This window comes from Lissotriton vulgaris, chromosome 2_1, assembly GCF_964263255.1.
Source record: "Lissotriton vulgaris chromosome 2_1, aLisVul1.2, whole genome shotgun sequence".
Lineage (NCBI taxonomy): Eukaryota > Metazoa > Chordata > Amphibia > Caudata > Salamandridae > Lissotriton > Lissotriton vulgaris.
Genome location: NC_141687.1, coordinates 1,538,954,033 through 1,538,968,588, shown reverse-complemented (window position 1 = coordinate 1,538,968,588; position 14,556 = coordinate 1,538,954,033). Strand labels below are relative to the sequence as shown.

General features: G+C 42.9%; 1 protein-coding gene across 2 annotated transcripts in view; it reads right to left on the bottom strand.

Moving 5' to 3' along the window:
* LOC147732864 (dolichyl-diphosphooligosaccharide--protein glycosyltransferase subunit STT3A) overlaps positions 1-14,556 on the bottom strand; it is a 163,708-nt gene that overhangs the window by 94,226 nt on the left and 54,926 nt on the right. For both annotated transcript variants that reach the window (XM_086957405.1, XM_086957406.1), the window contains exons 3-5: positions 11,490-11,550; positions 7,351-7,472; positions 758-903 (exon numbers count right to left, since the gene is read on the bottom strand). In XM_086957405.1, the coding sequence (XP_086813531.1) occupies positions 758-903; positions 7,351-7,472; positions 11,490-11,550 (329 nt within the window). The remainder of the gene's footprint in view (positions 1-757; positions 904-7,350; positions 7,473-11,489; positions 11,551-14,556) is intronic.

Here is a 14,556-nt window from a genome sequence, read left to right as displayed (position 1 = left end):
ATTAGGAATGATTAGCGATTAATTTTATTTTTTAATTTGAAGACAATTGAAAAACACGAAACTTGTTAAATTACTTTAAAAAAAATTAAAAGTATTTACATTGTATACCCAACTTTTACACAAGTATGCTACACATTAAACTAAACATTAGTGAGGTGATTTTTGTTCACATTATTGCAAAATATATATTTCTTAATTCAATATATTTAAATTATTTAATTATTTAATACACATTTAATTGGAGGAGTTTATGTGCATTTACATTTTATTAGTTAACAATGTTCTACTAAACAAAATATTTTACACTGAAATATACTTTCTCGTGGGCGGGGGGGATTCCCATCAACAGATGAAAGGTTAAGTAATATTCATTTTGCACTTATATATTCAGTTTCAGAAGGTTCCAATCCCTTAGAGAAGGGAGTGGAGATATGGAAGTCTAAACCTAGGTATAATCTCCACAAGTAAAACTGTGAATAGCAAAGGAGCAGAGTTTTACATCAAGTTGTAAGATTAGATTGCCATAGGAGTAGATTTTCTTATGTAAATTTAATTTTGTGACTCTGGACCTATACAACTATAGATGCAAAGTCTCCAGTGAACAGTAGATACAAGAAAAAGGAAATGGTTTCACAAGTTTAAGAAGTTAGCCACAGAAAATTCTCACTTTACAAATATATCTTGGTGGTAAATTACATGCAAGCAAGGAAAGTGAGTTTAGGGTGAGGAGGAGTAAAATATATAGGCTTTGTGATACCTTGAGTTCTTTAGTCAGGTGGTACGTGACTATTGTGGTGAAGGATGAGAAGAGGGGAGCCAGGAACACACACACATTCCGGATATCAATGGTAATGTGGAAGAAATGGAGAACATGGTATAATGCCGCAGATGTGATCATCAAACCTGTAACACAAAAAATATGAGTGGCAAGACTTACATCTAGAGCTGGAGGCTCTCAATTACCATGGCCAGCAGTTTCAGCAAGCACATTCATATCTGTCAGCACTTACAAAGGCTGGCAGCAGCAAATCTCGAACATCATTTCTCTTCTTAAAGTCTACTGCAACCCTCAGAGAAGATGAGACTTTCACAACTCTATTCCCTTAAAAAATCTGAACTTGCCTTGAAGCCACATAAAAATATAAAACTTAATTGAGGCATGTCATCAAAAGGTGAGATTTAGGTTTGAGTCAGTATAGAGCATAAAAGTGCACGTTATTTACCCAAATGATTAATATTATTTAGTTTAGTAAGTGAACACACACACAAAATAACCACATGCCATATGTTTTAAAGAATTCACAATTCTATTTTTGCAAGTAAAGATGCCCAGCTTTTTAAATAAAATCTAAAGCAAAACCGAATTGAAGGCAACATATTGTATGCAGCAGCACTCAAAGCAAGCTTGAGATGCAAAGAAAGTTTGACAGTCGAAGACAATAAATACCGAAGAAGAGAGAGGGCACCAAAGGGCCGCAAAAACAGAGAAGACTGAAGAAAGCACCCGACTTGTCCCCAGTCCCACCGGACTGCCTGCAGCCCTCATCGAACACTGCAACAAAGTAGACTCATCCTACAGCTGTGACTCCAAAAGTTTGGAAGTACTGCCGGTCTTCAAAAAAAGACTGAAGACTTCCAGTGAACAGAGGACCTGTTCAGCCGGAACTCCAAAGAAAAGACTGAGGTCTCTGGAACCGCCAAATCCCAACACCTGAAGCAACCACTGCACCAGTCACCTCCGGTCTGAGTTGAAGTGGGCCACTGTGCCAACAAGGTTCCCCAGCCCTCCAGAGCTCAAGTCCATCATGATATCCCCCCTCCAGCACTGAGATGTTGCCTGCTGCCTCTGCACGCAGGCCCCCTCTACAGTGACTGCTCCTGTAAGGAAAAACCTGATGCCTAAAGACACCCGTCACTCCTGGGCCTTGGAGAAGAGGCCCAAAAGGTGTCCCCGAGCATCGCAAGGCCTGAGCCCACTTGCTGGTTCAGCCAGACTGGTTTATTAGCCAGGCCTGCAGCTTCTTTTTACAGAATCCGATCTTCATTGAAGCGCATTGGGCTCCTGATGCGAATTTGCACCCTGCACCTGCCCAACCTAGTGCCACTGGTGGTGTACTGTTGGTGCTGCTGTAGACCTTGGCCACCACTCACCTTAACTCCTGGCGATTGGTCTTGTAGGTCGATGTACTGTACCGGTTCGCAGAACTTGCTGTTCTTTCCATATGATAACATTGCTAAACTCAGAAATTGCAGTGTCCACTTTTTAAAGTGAACATAATATATATATTTAAAAAGTACTAACCTGAACGATTTTTCTCAGATGCCTTAACATACATAAAAATACTTGCTATTTTTAGGTCGAGGCTAGAGCAGCGCATGCGCTGCTTGCTTGTCTTTTAGTAAAGGGCAAACAAAGTGCTACCTACAAGAGTTTTACTGTCCTGAAGCTTGAGTGCACGTGCGTGCACGCGCGCAGCGGCCACGTGTATCCTCCGTCACCGGTCATTAAGTTGCTTTTACCTCTGCCTCCGTCCGATCACTAACTTTCACTTTCGTGGCTTGGCTTGTTTAGATAGTTGAAAAGATCAGCTTGGTTTCGAACAAATGTTTTTATTTATATCAATGCTAAAAAGCAGTGCAACACTACATATAGCCTTAAGCTTTCGCCCTCCTTTGCACCAGCAGAAGTGCAAGATACAACATGCTCTACTTTGAGTCCGAGAAAGGAAAACAAACACTGTTAAAGGAATAGTCAGCAGCGGATGAAAAGAAGCCCCTGACATTTGACACCCTGTCTTTGAAAAACACTATATGTTGCAAGACAAAGTGCAAAGTCCTCTATTGTTCATTTTGAAAGTGATTTTCTTTGTGGTTATCTTGGGGTGCTGCAGCACCCCGCACCCCTGGACCAGCTCAGAGGGTGTTCTTTGAAGAGGGGACTGTGTTTTAAGCTGTGCCCTCTTAAAGATGGCTGCTTGGCATGCCAGCCCCTGCAGTCCCATACGAGGATGACATTCTCGCTGCTGCCTGCGTCTGATGAGGACATTTGTATGCACTGTGGAATGCATGCAAGATGTTAAGACAGGAAAAATGGAGAACATTTCTCGAGTTGTATGCCACCAACATGCTGTCTGCTGCTTGATTAACACTGGATGGAAGCCTTGTTCTCACCCAGTTACGCTGTAATGTGAATTGGGAAGCGCCAAGATCTCATGCTCGCTCCATACATCCATATTCCATAAGTCTGACACTGATGAAAGTAGTTATCGCTCTGTTACAGCGCCAACTTTTAGCAGGTGCTTTAAATCCATACGTGGGAGAGCCACTAATATCAGTGAATTCTCTGCCAAGCCGCCTCCAGGTGAACATTTCCCAGGTTTCTGGAAAGGGGTCATGATAGGATGAAGTGAGTAAATCCGTGGTGTCCAGCATAGGTCCAAGAGGACTGAATCCATCCCAGTTTTTAAAAATAACCTGTAACCGAGTTACCTTCAGATTCATTGCATTTACATTTATTGTATGTGAAAATCCAGAAAATCTGGTGTGGGTCTTGCCATCCTGAACTTACGATTGACCTCCTAGGATACATGACCATTTCGCTTTGTGAATTTTGCCCCTATGCTTGTGAATTAAAGGCGCACAAACAGTATCAAATTAAAGAAACTGAAAAATCTCTATTTAGAGAGTAAGCCTTGTTCATTCTTTGACTACCGAAGGCATCATTTTCAAATGGGAATCGGCACAGCCACCCTGGCCGCATAGCAGATCATGTTCTTGTCCTGGTTTGTGAAGATGGAGGTATGAGCATAATGCTTTCCTACGGACTACCCGTTGAGTATTATTCTGACAACAGTTTAAAGTTTTTTTTTGTTTACCATTCTGTATATTTGATTTAGCTATGCAAAGACTCGAACGTTGCTTTTACATCTTTGGTTTGAAGGATCCTGGCTTCCAAAATAAGCTTGAACTGGATCTTTTCGGGTGGTATCTCAAGGCCAACATATGGATAACATTCCTTTTCTTTTACAGCCAGAATATTCTCCCATAGGAAATCATTTTAAAGGATAATTTCCCCAGGAAGTAACACCTGGAACCGAAGCTCATGCAGGAATGTTCTTCAAATAGTTAATAAAAGCGAATTTCTAGGAGTGCTCCATGCTATTTTAATCTTTGAAATTAGAAAGTGTGCATCTGTTTTCCTTCACCAGAAAAAAAATCCACTCTTTGGCATTACTGAAATAATTTAAGGACATGTCAAGTCTCTCAGGGGAACAGAGGTCTGCACCTCATTGTTAAGACTCATCAGCGGCTCACATGAACCTTAAACAAGCATTGGCATAGCCAATAGGTCTCGCTTTTGGGACCTTCTAAGTATTTAGTTATGCAGCACAATATGCTTGGTGCAACAACATCAACCGTTGCATGGTTAAACACGTATAAGGTCCCAAAGGCGAGAAATTTTGGCTATGCCAATGCTTGTTATAAATTAGTGTGGATCTCTTTCTTAAGTCATGTTGTCATTTATTTATTGTGTATTTGCAAATGTCTTACACTCCTGTGTTAAGCCTAGGGCGGTTCAATCACATTGCCCCCTAACAGAGCACTTTGGAATTGCATAGCAAGTTCTGTCCACGAGCAAGGGAATCCCAGGACTCTTTACACAGTATATCAGATCATATATAGATCACAAACAGCCAGCTTCCTACATAGGTGGTGCAGCGGTGGGTAAGAAGACTACTCTAGATAAAAACATTTCTTTCCAACTTTTGATTCTTCTCTATGGTTTTAAAATCGCTTTAGGGCTTTGGTTAAGTCCCTTTACAAAACTGATTTAAAATTTAAACAGTAGTTTTTGTAAGTTGGGCCTTTAGAAATTGATGTAGCAATTTTAGTCACTTTTCTAAAAAGGTCCAAACTCACTTAAAATCATGACTGATGCACCAGGTACTTCCCAGGACCTCGACCTTGGGCTGTATAAAAACATTAAGTTGTACATACTTAATTAATGCCCTGTGTAAAGCAATGAACCTCAGCATGGGGCCTAGACCCACAAAAGCTCATCTGCAAACCTTACTTGCAGCAAATTCTACAACCATGGGAGAGGATTTCCTCCCACCCTTATAGAGGAGGAGGCAGATGAATAGCAAGTAGTGGATGAGGAGGATTCCAATTGCAGCACTGCCCCTTCAAACAGAAATACCCCTGGGAGCACTTCTAGTAGTATCTCAGAACAAACAAATCATGAAGAAGTAGATCTTTTGAAACTAGCCAAGAGGATAGCATTAGAGGCTAAACTCCTGGCCATAGAAAAAGTGAAAACCCATCTCTGGCGGCAGCAAAATTCGGGAGGAAAACTCAGACCCTAAAATCCCCAAAGGGATTGTGCCTAAATATATAGAAGGTGATGACATCACAAAATCGTTCACATCTTTTGAGAGAGCCTGTAGAGAAAGGAAGGTCAGCCAGAAGTATTGGGTCCCTCTCTCTTTTGGGAATGGTTTTCTAGTAAATGCAGGCATAGACTCCTGCCATTGAATGAGCAGATACTGATTACTGTGACCACAAGAAGGGTACCGTGATTGATGGCTTTGGACTCACCACTTAAGAGTAGAAGATCAGGTTCAGGGAGAGTTGAAAAACCCAGAGGTAGTCCTGCGTTGATTTTGTATACTTTCAAGTAAAAACTCTAGGTGGTAGGTTAAAAGGTAGCAATGTGCATCATTATGATGGACTTTACAATTTACTGATTAGAGAGCATCTGTTAAGTAATTGTGTTCATGAAAAGTTGCATAAATACCTGATGGACCTGGAGCCAGTCTCTCCTCAAGAGTTGGGGCAGAAGGCTGATAATTTGGTGACCAAGATTAGACATGGTGGGGGTGATCAAAAGAAAGAGGATAAAAAGCCGCCAAGGAGAAGAAGGTGGATCACTCTGAAGACAAAAATAAAGGTAAGGAGTCCTCTGTAGGCCCCAAACAATCTGTCTAAGAGGGTGGGCCCTGTGACACCTCACAAAACAGAAGTTGGTACCAGTGCAAGATCTTGTCCCCCCCCCTCCCACTCCCCCCAAGAAGACTTGGTGCATTAACTGTAACAAGACAGGTCACACAGTCCAGGACCCTTCTTGTGCTTAAAACAAACCCACTAGTATATCTCTAGGGGTTGCCAGTGTAGCCTTTGAGGGTGATTGCCTCCGATGGAAAGCGGGCCCAAAAGGTGAGTTGGAGATTCCAGAGGAGAGTAGACACTTCCACGACTTATGAAATTATTTGGCCTAGTCTTTGTCTCTGATAGCATAAGTAGTTCTGAACAGGTCAGATTTTGCATCTTGAGACAAATTACTCACAAACAGTCCATGGAGAACTCTTACGAGAGTTGCTCATGAATAGTAATCTTGCACAGAGATGCTAGGATAATCCTCAAACCCCAGTAAATCATGAGAGATTTACAGTCTTCAGTGAGAGCCTGCCATTCAAACAGGGCTCAACAAAGAAAACAATATCAACAGCACTACCCCTTCATTATCCTAACCATCATGAAATTGCTGTTTTTCTCCTGTGTCCCTGACATTCTTGGGTCAGGAATATGGACTGAAAGAAACACTGCTGAGAGCCTCTGTGTTTAAGTACCAACGTGCTCAAACCCCTTGAAGTAGATTAGTTCTAAGGGGTGATGCAGCAATAAATGTCAACAGTCAGAAACACAATGGAATGGGCAGTGAAAGGTCTACTACATTTCTAAGAGTATTGTCAGTGCTTGAAATTAATCTGTTAAATAATGGGTTGTAATTTTTACAAACGTCATTACTATTAATCTACATTTTCATTTGACATACCAAACACACAAGTGCAAAAAAACACAAGGAAAAAAGAAATGAACATAAATTAAAAATCTGACTGTCACATTTGTAAAAAAAATTTAAAAAAACAGTACAATGTCCCACATGTAAAAACAAACTTTGTAAAGGAGTTATGTTACGCATCACACTATGCATGGGTACACAACTATAATTGGAGTTTTCTTTGCATGTTGCTTAATGGAAAGTGACCTGAAATTAAAAGGCTTGCACATAGAACCATTCTCTAGATTACTACATGTACACAAATGATCTCCCGTTCCAACAAAGAGAATTATCTCCAGCCATTCAGTTAAAGGGTAAATCTTAAAGTTATTCCAAACATTTTACATTTAGGTTGCCATGCCATTGTGTAATATTTGAAGAACCAAGCCGTATAAATGTAAAAATAATGGTTCATATTCACATTGCTCATAAACGCTAAATAAATCAATTTTTGCTTGAACTTTGGCGAGTGCACACACACACACACACACTTTAAGATTGGAGGTTACCTGGGTAAATAGTTCCACCAATGATCCTTCCTAGAGGGTACCAGGCCCGATCATCAAACCAGTTATGAAACTTATAAAATCCTTCTTCAGTCAGAAAGCGGGTGGTGCGGTAATTGAAATAGCTGTAAGAGAAATAAAGAACGTTGAAGATTCACCATTGTGATAACACTAAAATGCTAATCACCATACTTGTCAGTCTACCAAGCCTTCCGATTTCAGGATTTTTGCTGTTTATAGTCGGCATCCATGTCAGTAGAATTTCACATTTACATTCTTCAGATTGGGTGTTCTCATACATCAACATTTTATTTACCGTGTTCTAGATTTCAGGTCTTCCATTCTCATGGTGCGGATCAATCAGATTTCGGGGTGTAGACAAAGAAATCTTCAGTATTTCAATTGTTCCACCAATGTGTCACGAACAAAATTTATTCAAGTTACACAACATTCTGCGAATATTGGCCAGATTACACAGTCATGTTTCTTTGGGAGGATCAGGCTCTAGACAAATTTACAAATCAGGCAAGTATGAAGGTGATAAAAGTATTGAAACATGAGCTTGACTAGTGTCGCAACACCATTTCAAAGATGACTAAAAGAACAAAGGGGGCTTCTTGCATGCCTGAGAGACTGTGGCAAGGATGCAGAGTAAATATGGTACCCAGCAGGTAAGCTCCTGTGAGCAATGAGCCGCCGTGAGGCCCATCCGTCGTTCCTGGGGTTTGCGGAACACATCCACCGGTCATGGAAGCTGCACAGAGGTGGCTGACGGGACCGACAGCACCAAGGAGTGTCTTAATCCCCTGCACTGTGCCGATGCTCCTGATGGGCCCCGCACCCAAGATGAGGGTCAGAACGCGCCCGTGACACAGCTTGGAGGCTGAGAACCCGGCTGTGGACACCCAGGACCACTGCATTGAGTGATCAGCACCCACCGGCTGCCTTGCTCAATCCTGCCCCACAGACTGCAGCCGGCATCCATTGATCGGCTGAAGCGACGCTAAGACTGTACCAAACTGGCAAGTCACCAAAACAGAGCTGCGGTTTGGGAAGCCAGTGTTCACGTCCCTCTATGTCCTTTGACCCCTCCTCCAACACCTGACAAACCACAGCCGGGTGGGACTGGGAGAAAGGCTGCTTTACGGTAGGCAGAGTGACCTAATAACACCCTAGCTTCTGAGTACTGGGCCCGGAACCATGATGAGAGACGAAGGCTGGATAGGGTCACACACCAACTGTTTGGAGAAATACGCCCTTAGGGGTGCCGGAGGGGCCAGTGGTGAGAACCGTCTGGCAGACAGAGTTCTCAGCCATGGAGGACCAGGGCAACACACTGAGAAACTGCTTCAGGCCAACCCTGGCCAGGGCCAGCGATAGGCATGGGCAGTGTGGGCGGCTGCCCAGGGCCCCATAGTCAGCCCTCCAACATAGAGCGCGCACCAATCGACAGAGTCAGAGCACGGCTGGAAAGGTGCCACCTTGCAAGTGTGCCACCTTAGGAGGCCCCCTCCCCCGGCCTCACTGCTATGGTATAACAAGGGGAGTCCGGCCCCCTCCCCATTCACAGTTGCAAACTGAGATTTGTCCGACAATTTGGCCTCCACCCCCCGCCCATGCAGAGGCACAGCGGGAATGCTATTGTCCTGCTGTTTAGCTCCCTGGCAGTATGGAGAAAAGCAAACCTCACACCTTCAGCCCTTGATGAGCTGTTAAAAAGTGCTTGTAGGTGGCTGAAAGGGAGGGGCTGCAGCTTCAGGAGCAAGGGTATCTATTCAGATGCAAACAGCCCTGAATGGGTCAAGCCTATGCAAATAAGAGGGGATTCGCACATTCCCCTTCTGCCCAGGGCCCCTAAAATCCTAGAACTGCCCTGATCCGGGCCTTCGGGCCGGCCTTCGAAACACCAATTGACCAAGTGGCAATGGAGGTCACTGATTCGAGACTGCATGGAGACGATAGACCTATCCCAGAGGCCACTCTGAAACCATGTGACCTCCATTAAGACCCCGAACACAGAACTTCGCCAACTCAAACAGACCACTCAACATCTCCATGTCAAGCCTGAAGACGCAGGGCAGATCCTGCTGCAGTAACGTCCACTTTGTTGGGATACTGGAAAAAGCTTAAGGAATTGATGTGGGGACATTCCCATCTTGAGGTCTCTGGGAACAGTCCTCCGAGGATCAACCATATAAACCAACATGTCATCTGTGTAAAGAGAGATGATGTTCTCCCATTAGCGGGGTTCACCACAGTCCCCGAATCTGAGCATCAGCGCACGCCTAGAAGGCTAAGGCTTCCAGCGTGAATAACGGGGTACGGGCATCCTTGCCTTGTACCTCGGCCCATTGCGAACTGTTGAGCGAGTGACTTGTTTGTCCGAACTCTGGCCACCAGCTTGGAATACAGCAATTTTATCCAGGAAACAAACTCCTCCCTGAACCCTACCTTGTCAAAAAACAACCACAGGAAAACCCCCTCAACAGAGTCAAAGGCCTTCTCTGTGTATAGGGCCAGCAGTATAGCTGGTTCACTCAGCTTTCCGCCTCCTTTTTAGGCACCCTAAGAACTTCCGCAGGTTATAACGAATGGAGCACATTGGCATAAAACCTGATTGATCTGGGGCCACTGGTTTATTAATCACTTGCGTCAGCTGTTGGACCAGAACCTTTGCCAGTATTTTAACTTCGGAGTTGAGGAGGGTTATCAGCCTACAGTGTCTGTGCCAGTCACAAACATGGTAAGTGCAGTGAAGACATGATGACTTTACTGAAGACTGAGAAGTTTGGTATCAGACTTCTCAGCATAGTAAACCCACACTAATGCCAGTGTTGGATTTATAATAAAATGCACTCAGAGGTTATTTTAGAGATGCCCCCTGAAGAAACGACCAACTTCTAGTGTATTGGCTGACTGATCCCCGTCAGCCAGCCACCAACAGACCGGTTTCTGACCTCATGGGGTGTGAGCCTTTGTGCTCTCGGAGGTCAGAAACAAAGCCTGCTCTGAGTGGAGGTGCTTCACACCTTCCCCTGGCAGGAACAGCAACACTTGATGGTGAGCCTCAAAGGCTCTCACCTTGTGATGTGCTGATTTGGGCATCTCCAACTAGTGAAGATGCCTCCCCCCTCCCGTTTCCAAGCTGCATTTTTAGCTGCAGGACAGGCTGGAACATTAGTAAGCAGAGTAGGAGTGTCCACCTTAGCCTGGCACATCCCTAGAGTCGCCAAGGGCTGAGGTGAGCCCCTCTCTTAGAAATTCTCCTTCATGAATTGGAGAATTAGGCCCAATAAGAACAGGGATGTGCCCCTCTCCCTAAAAGGAGGGGGCACCCAAAGTATGTAGTCACCCTAGGAGACAGTAACGATTGGAGCTGGTCTGCTTAATTCATGGCAAGGAGGAGTCTTGGTCTTTAGGTCCATCTACCAGACAGCCTTGCTCATTGCTTCACACACTTCATATATAGAGTGTATGACTCGCTCCACTACACATTCGGTTAGGACTTGGACTGGCAGGAATAGCTACTGGGGTTTCTTCAAGATTTCTCTCCCACATTCCTCGCCAAAGAATATTGGTGCCTGTGTTTGCAAGCGACTACCTTGTCTTTGGGTACCTTGGGATAACGGGGACAATAGTGTACCCTCTATAGTGACCAGTTTTTTCTTCTATGCTTCCTTTTGTAGTAATGTTCCTGCTGCTGCTGCTGCTATGAAGGATCATTTTGCTGTAGGAGTTGTTCCTTAAATGCACATACCATTGTAGGTTACCATCAATGTGGTTTCTGTTTCTCAGTATTGTATTGCATTGAACGTTAATAAAATCTTTAAAAATGATAAATACATGGGAAAAACACATGCACCCAAAAGCTGGCTTTTACAGAACTTGGGAGGTGCTACTTAAAAGATAATCATTTCAGATTAACCGGATATGAATATGGGAAATACAAATGTATGAACAGCAACTGATCACTTTGACAGAATAACAGACAAAAGCCATTTGCCAAAATGTCTAATATCTAAAGAAGTTCAACTCAAAGCAAAAGCACAAGGCAGCGTCATTCAGTTAGAACATAGCAATCACAGTGGACTTAAACTGTACTTTTGTCAAGTGTGTGAATTAGGGCCACATAAAGTACTTACGGATCGAATTCATGAATGACGCTTTCAAATCTCAAAACCGAGAATAATCTGGTGGAAAATGCTGAAACAAACATATAAAAAGACAGTAAATTAGCAGACTAGTTCATAGTACTTGCCAAATGTTTGATGAGGGTGTATATTTCCAATACAATTTTTGCACTGTGGAACACAAAAAAATTAAATTGTTATTCTTTAACCTTCTATAGATACAATTTCAGTAACTGCCTTCCTCAATAAAATCATAAACAGGTTCTGTCAAGCGCCTAAGTATGTTCTCAATTAGTTTACATCTGTTCTTTCTCAGCTAGCTGTTATTTTCACCACATTGCATACTGTTGTCTGCACGTAAACCATTACATATATCATTTATATTTACTGAAAAATCCAAAGGCGAAGCACCAGTTATGACCTCACATGTTACATCACGCATGACATGTTAAATGAGAGATCGATGAGATCACTGATGACTTCTCAAATTACATATGCTTTTTGTTTAAAGATATATATGTTTTTTTCCACTGAAATCCCAAAGTTTAAAGTGGCGCTATTTTTAGGTGAAAATGTCAATTAAAACATTACTTTTTAAGCTCAGAAAAATACTAAAATACCCCAGTTAAAGTTAACTGACTAAGTGAAGTAACTATAACTAGCACCCTCACCATGCACAGTTTTGTCAACAATGATGTGATTATCAATAACGTCATTGAACATATTGTCAGTTATGTACTAAGAATGAGAAACAGTGCATGGCGAAGGGACCGAGTTCTAGTTACTTCAGTAAAAAGGTTTTATTTTAAGTAAAGAAGACCTACTGGCTTTGTCAAAGAGTCAGACCACCAAAATATAAAATGCAGGCCAGTTGACTTTATAAGGTTGCCAGCACAAGAACATAAATAAAACCAGCCTATTGGCTTTGTCGAAAAGTCACCACAATAATTTATCATTGACCATAATCCAATGTATTCCTTATAAATACACACATAGCAATGTGTAATAATAATGGTCACTAAAATATCGCAAAAATAAAGCATTTTTTCCCCACAGCAACCATATACAAAGCTGGGTCTTTAACACTTAAGCCACAAAATTCAATCATAGGGCCATACCAAAAGGGTCCCTGCACTCAAACTGAAGAAGCACACATATCCATCGCAGAGTGTTTTTTAGTATTCATGGGGGCTGCTATGCTCCCTGAAGCTCCTCAAAACACTTACATAAATTGCTGGTGGGACCTCGTTCCCTCTTTAGGGCACTACAACAACTTCAATATTTAAACCAAAGCCCAGGCCGGGCATTATTGGGGAGTTTCGGGAGCCGTGAATATTAAATGAGTTGCCTTGCCGCTACAATAATGAGGTTGCGAACCTGCAACTAATTTTATTCTCTCTTTATTAACCTGTGTGCTCTGTCGAGAACCCATCTAGGGCACCCAGAGCCTTTTCTGTTTTTTTGCAGCTCCCAACATGGCAGCAAATTCAGTACTGGTGTGGGAGGCGGCAACTTCCCTGCGGGCTCCATGTGGGAACGGAGTGCATCTAAGATGTGTCAAAGAATCCCCAGAGACGGCACACTCTTATTTTCATGGTTCATGGTCCCTCCCAGGACCACTAGAAACAGCTGCAGGCTCTTGGGAGATTGGGTTCCCAGGGGCAGAATACACTTTGTGGAGGGGACCCTCACTGCTGCTCCCTACCCAAATGTAATTTGAATATTCCTCTGGCCCACAACTAGACAGTAGCGCAGTAGTGCACAAAAATTCTTTTTTTAAAGAAAAAAAATGAATTGTGACCCCAGAGAATGTCTCTCCGGGACCCTGCCACAAGGCCTAAAAGCCAAGGGGCAAGGCTATCCCTTTGCTGTCCACTCTTTGTTGAGTCCCATAGCCATAAAATGGCTTCCAAATATCTTTGCTGATGTTGACAGTGACCAGTCTGCCGGTCCTGCCATTCTATTGCAGCATGAAAGATCTATTCATTTTGAACCTTAATTTCTCAAAAACTACAGACCTGATTTATACATCATAAAAAGAACACTTTCTGGGTAAAGATCTAGCTTTCTGCCAAATTTGATGTAATTCAGTTCAGCAGTTTTGACTGTAGATGTGTCTAAAGATGCAAACGAAAAAATCCAACTGCTATGGAAACCCAGTTCAAACTATAAATACACAGCGGCACCCAACACAGTGTTTTCATTTACACACACATTTTTCTTTTACGGATTTTTTTTTTTAAATACAGGTTAAATTGATGTTATAAATAGGTGAAAATTTCAGTAACAACGTAAAGTTTTAAACAAAGAAAATCCACCTATAATCACCAGTTACAGTATCTCTAGTAACTATAACTCGTGCATTAAGGTAACCATATTTTGTACCCCGGCCATAGAACATGTCATGAGTGATGGAATATGGTGGGAAATTAACAGTGCATAGAGAGGGCGCAAGTTATAGGTGCTTTGGGAAACAAGTTATATTTACTAGAAATAACTAGAACTGGGAAATTTCAGTAGATTTTTTTAGTTTAAAATGTTACGCCGTCACTGAAATTTTCACCCAACTAACCATTGGTTTTATCAGTGAATTTCAAGGGGGTTGTTGAACGTAAAGTAATATTTTTTCAACAAGCATAACGTCATGCCTTTTCAAAGCGCCTGCAAGGGGGAACAAACTTGCTTTCTCTGTCCGCACTCCTGTGGGCAGGGAAAACTGTGTCCCAGAGGTCTGCTCCCTAGGACACTGTTTAAGGGCAGGCCCGGGGATCCAGGGGCCTCTTAAGACTCAGGGTGGGAAGCCTCACAAGGAGCCAACCAATGTTGCGCATGCCCAAAGGCCATCCATTGGGTGGGGTTGACTGCAAAGCCTGCCTTAGGTCAGGCTCTGCTGCCAACCCCTTGCAGACAAGCAATGTCAGGCATGGCCTTTGGACATGCATGCAGTGGGACAGCTGCAACACACACACACTTTCTGGCATGCGCAGCGTGAGATTGGTCTCGAAGGTCCTGGCCACACTAAAGCAGACTTACTGACGTTGTCAAATAGTCACTACACCAAAATATAAAAAGTGTACCT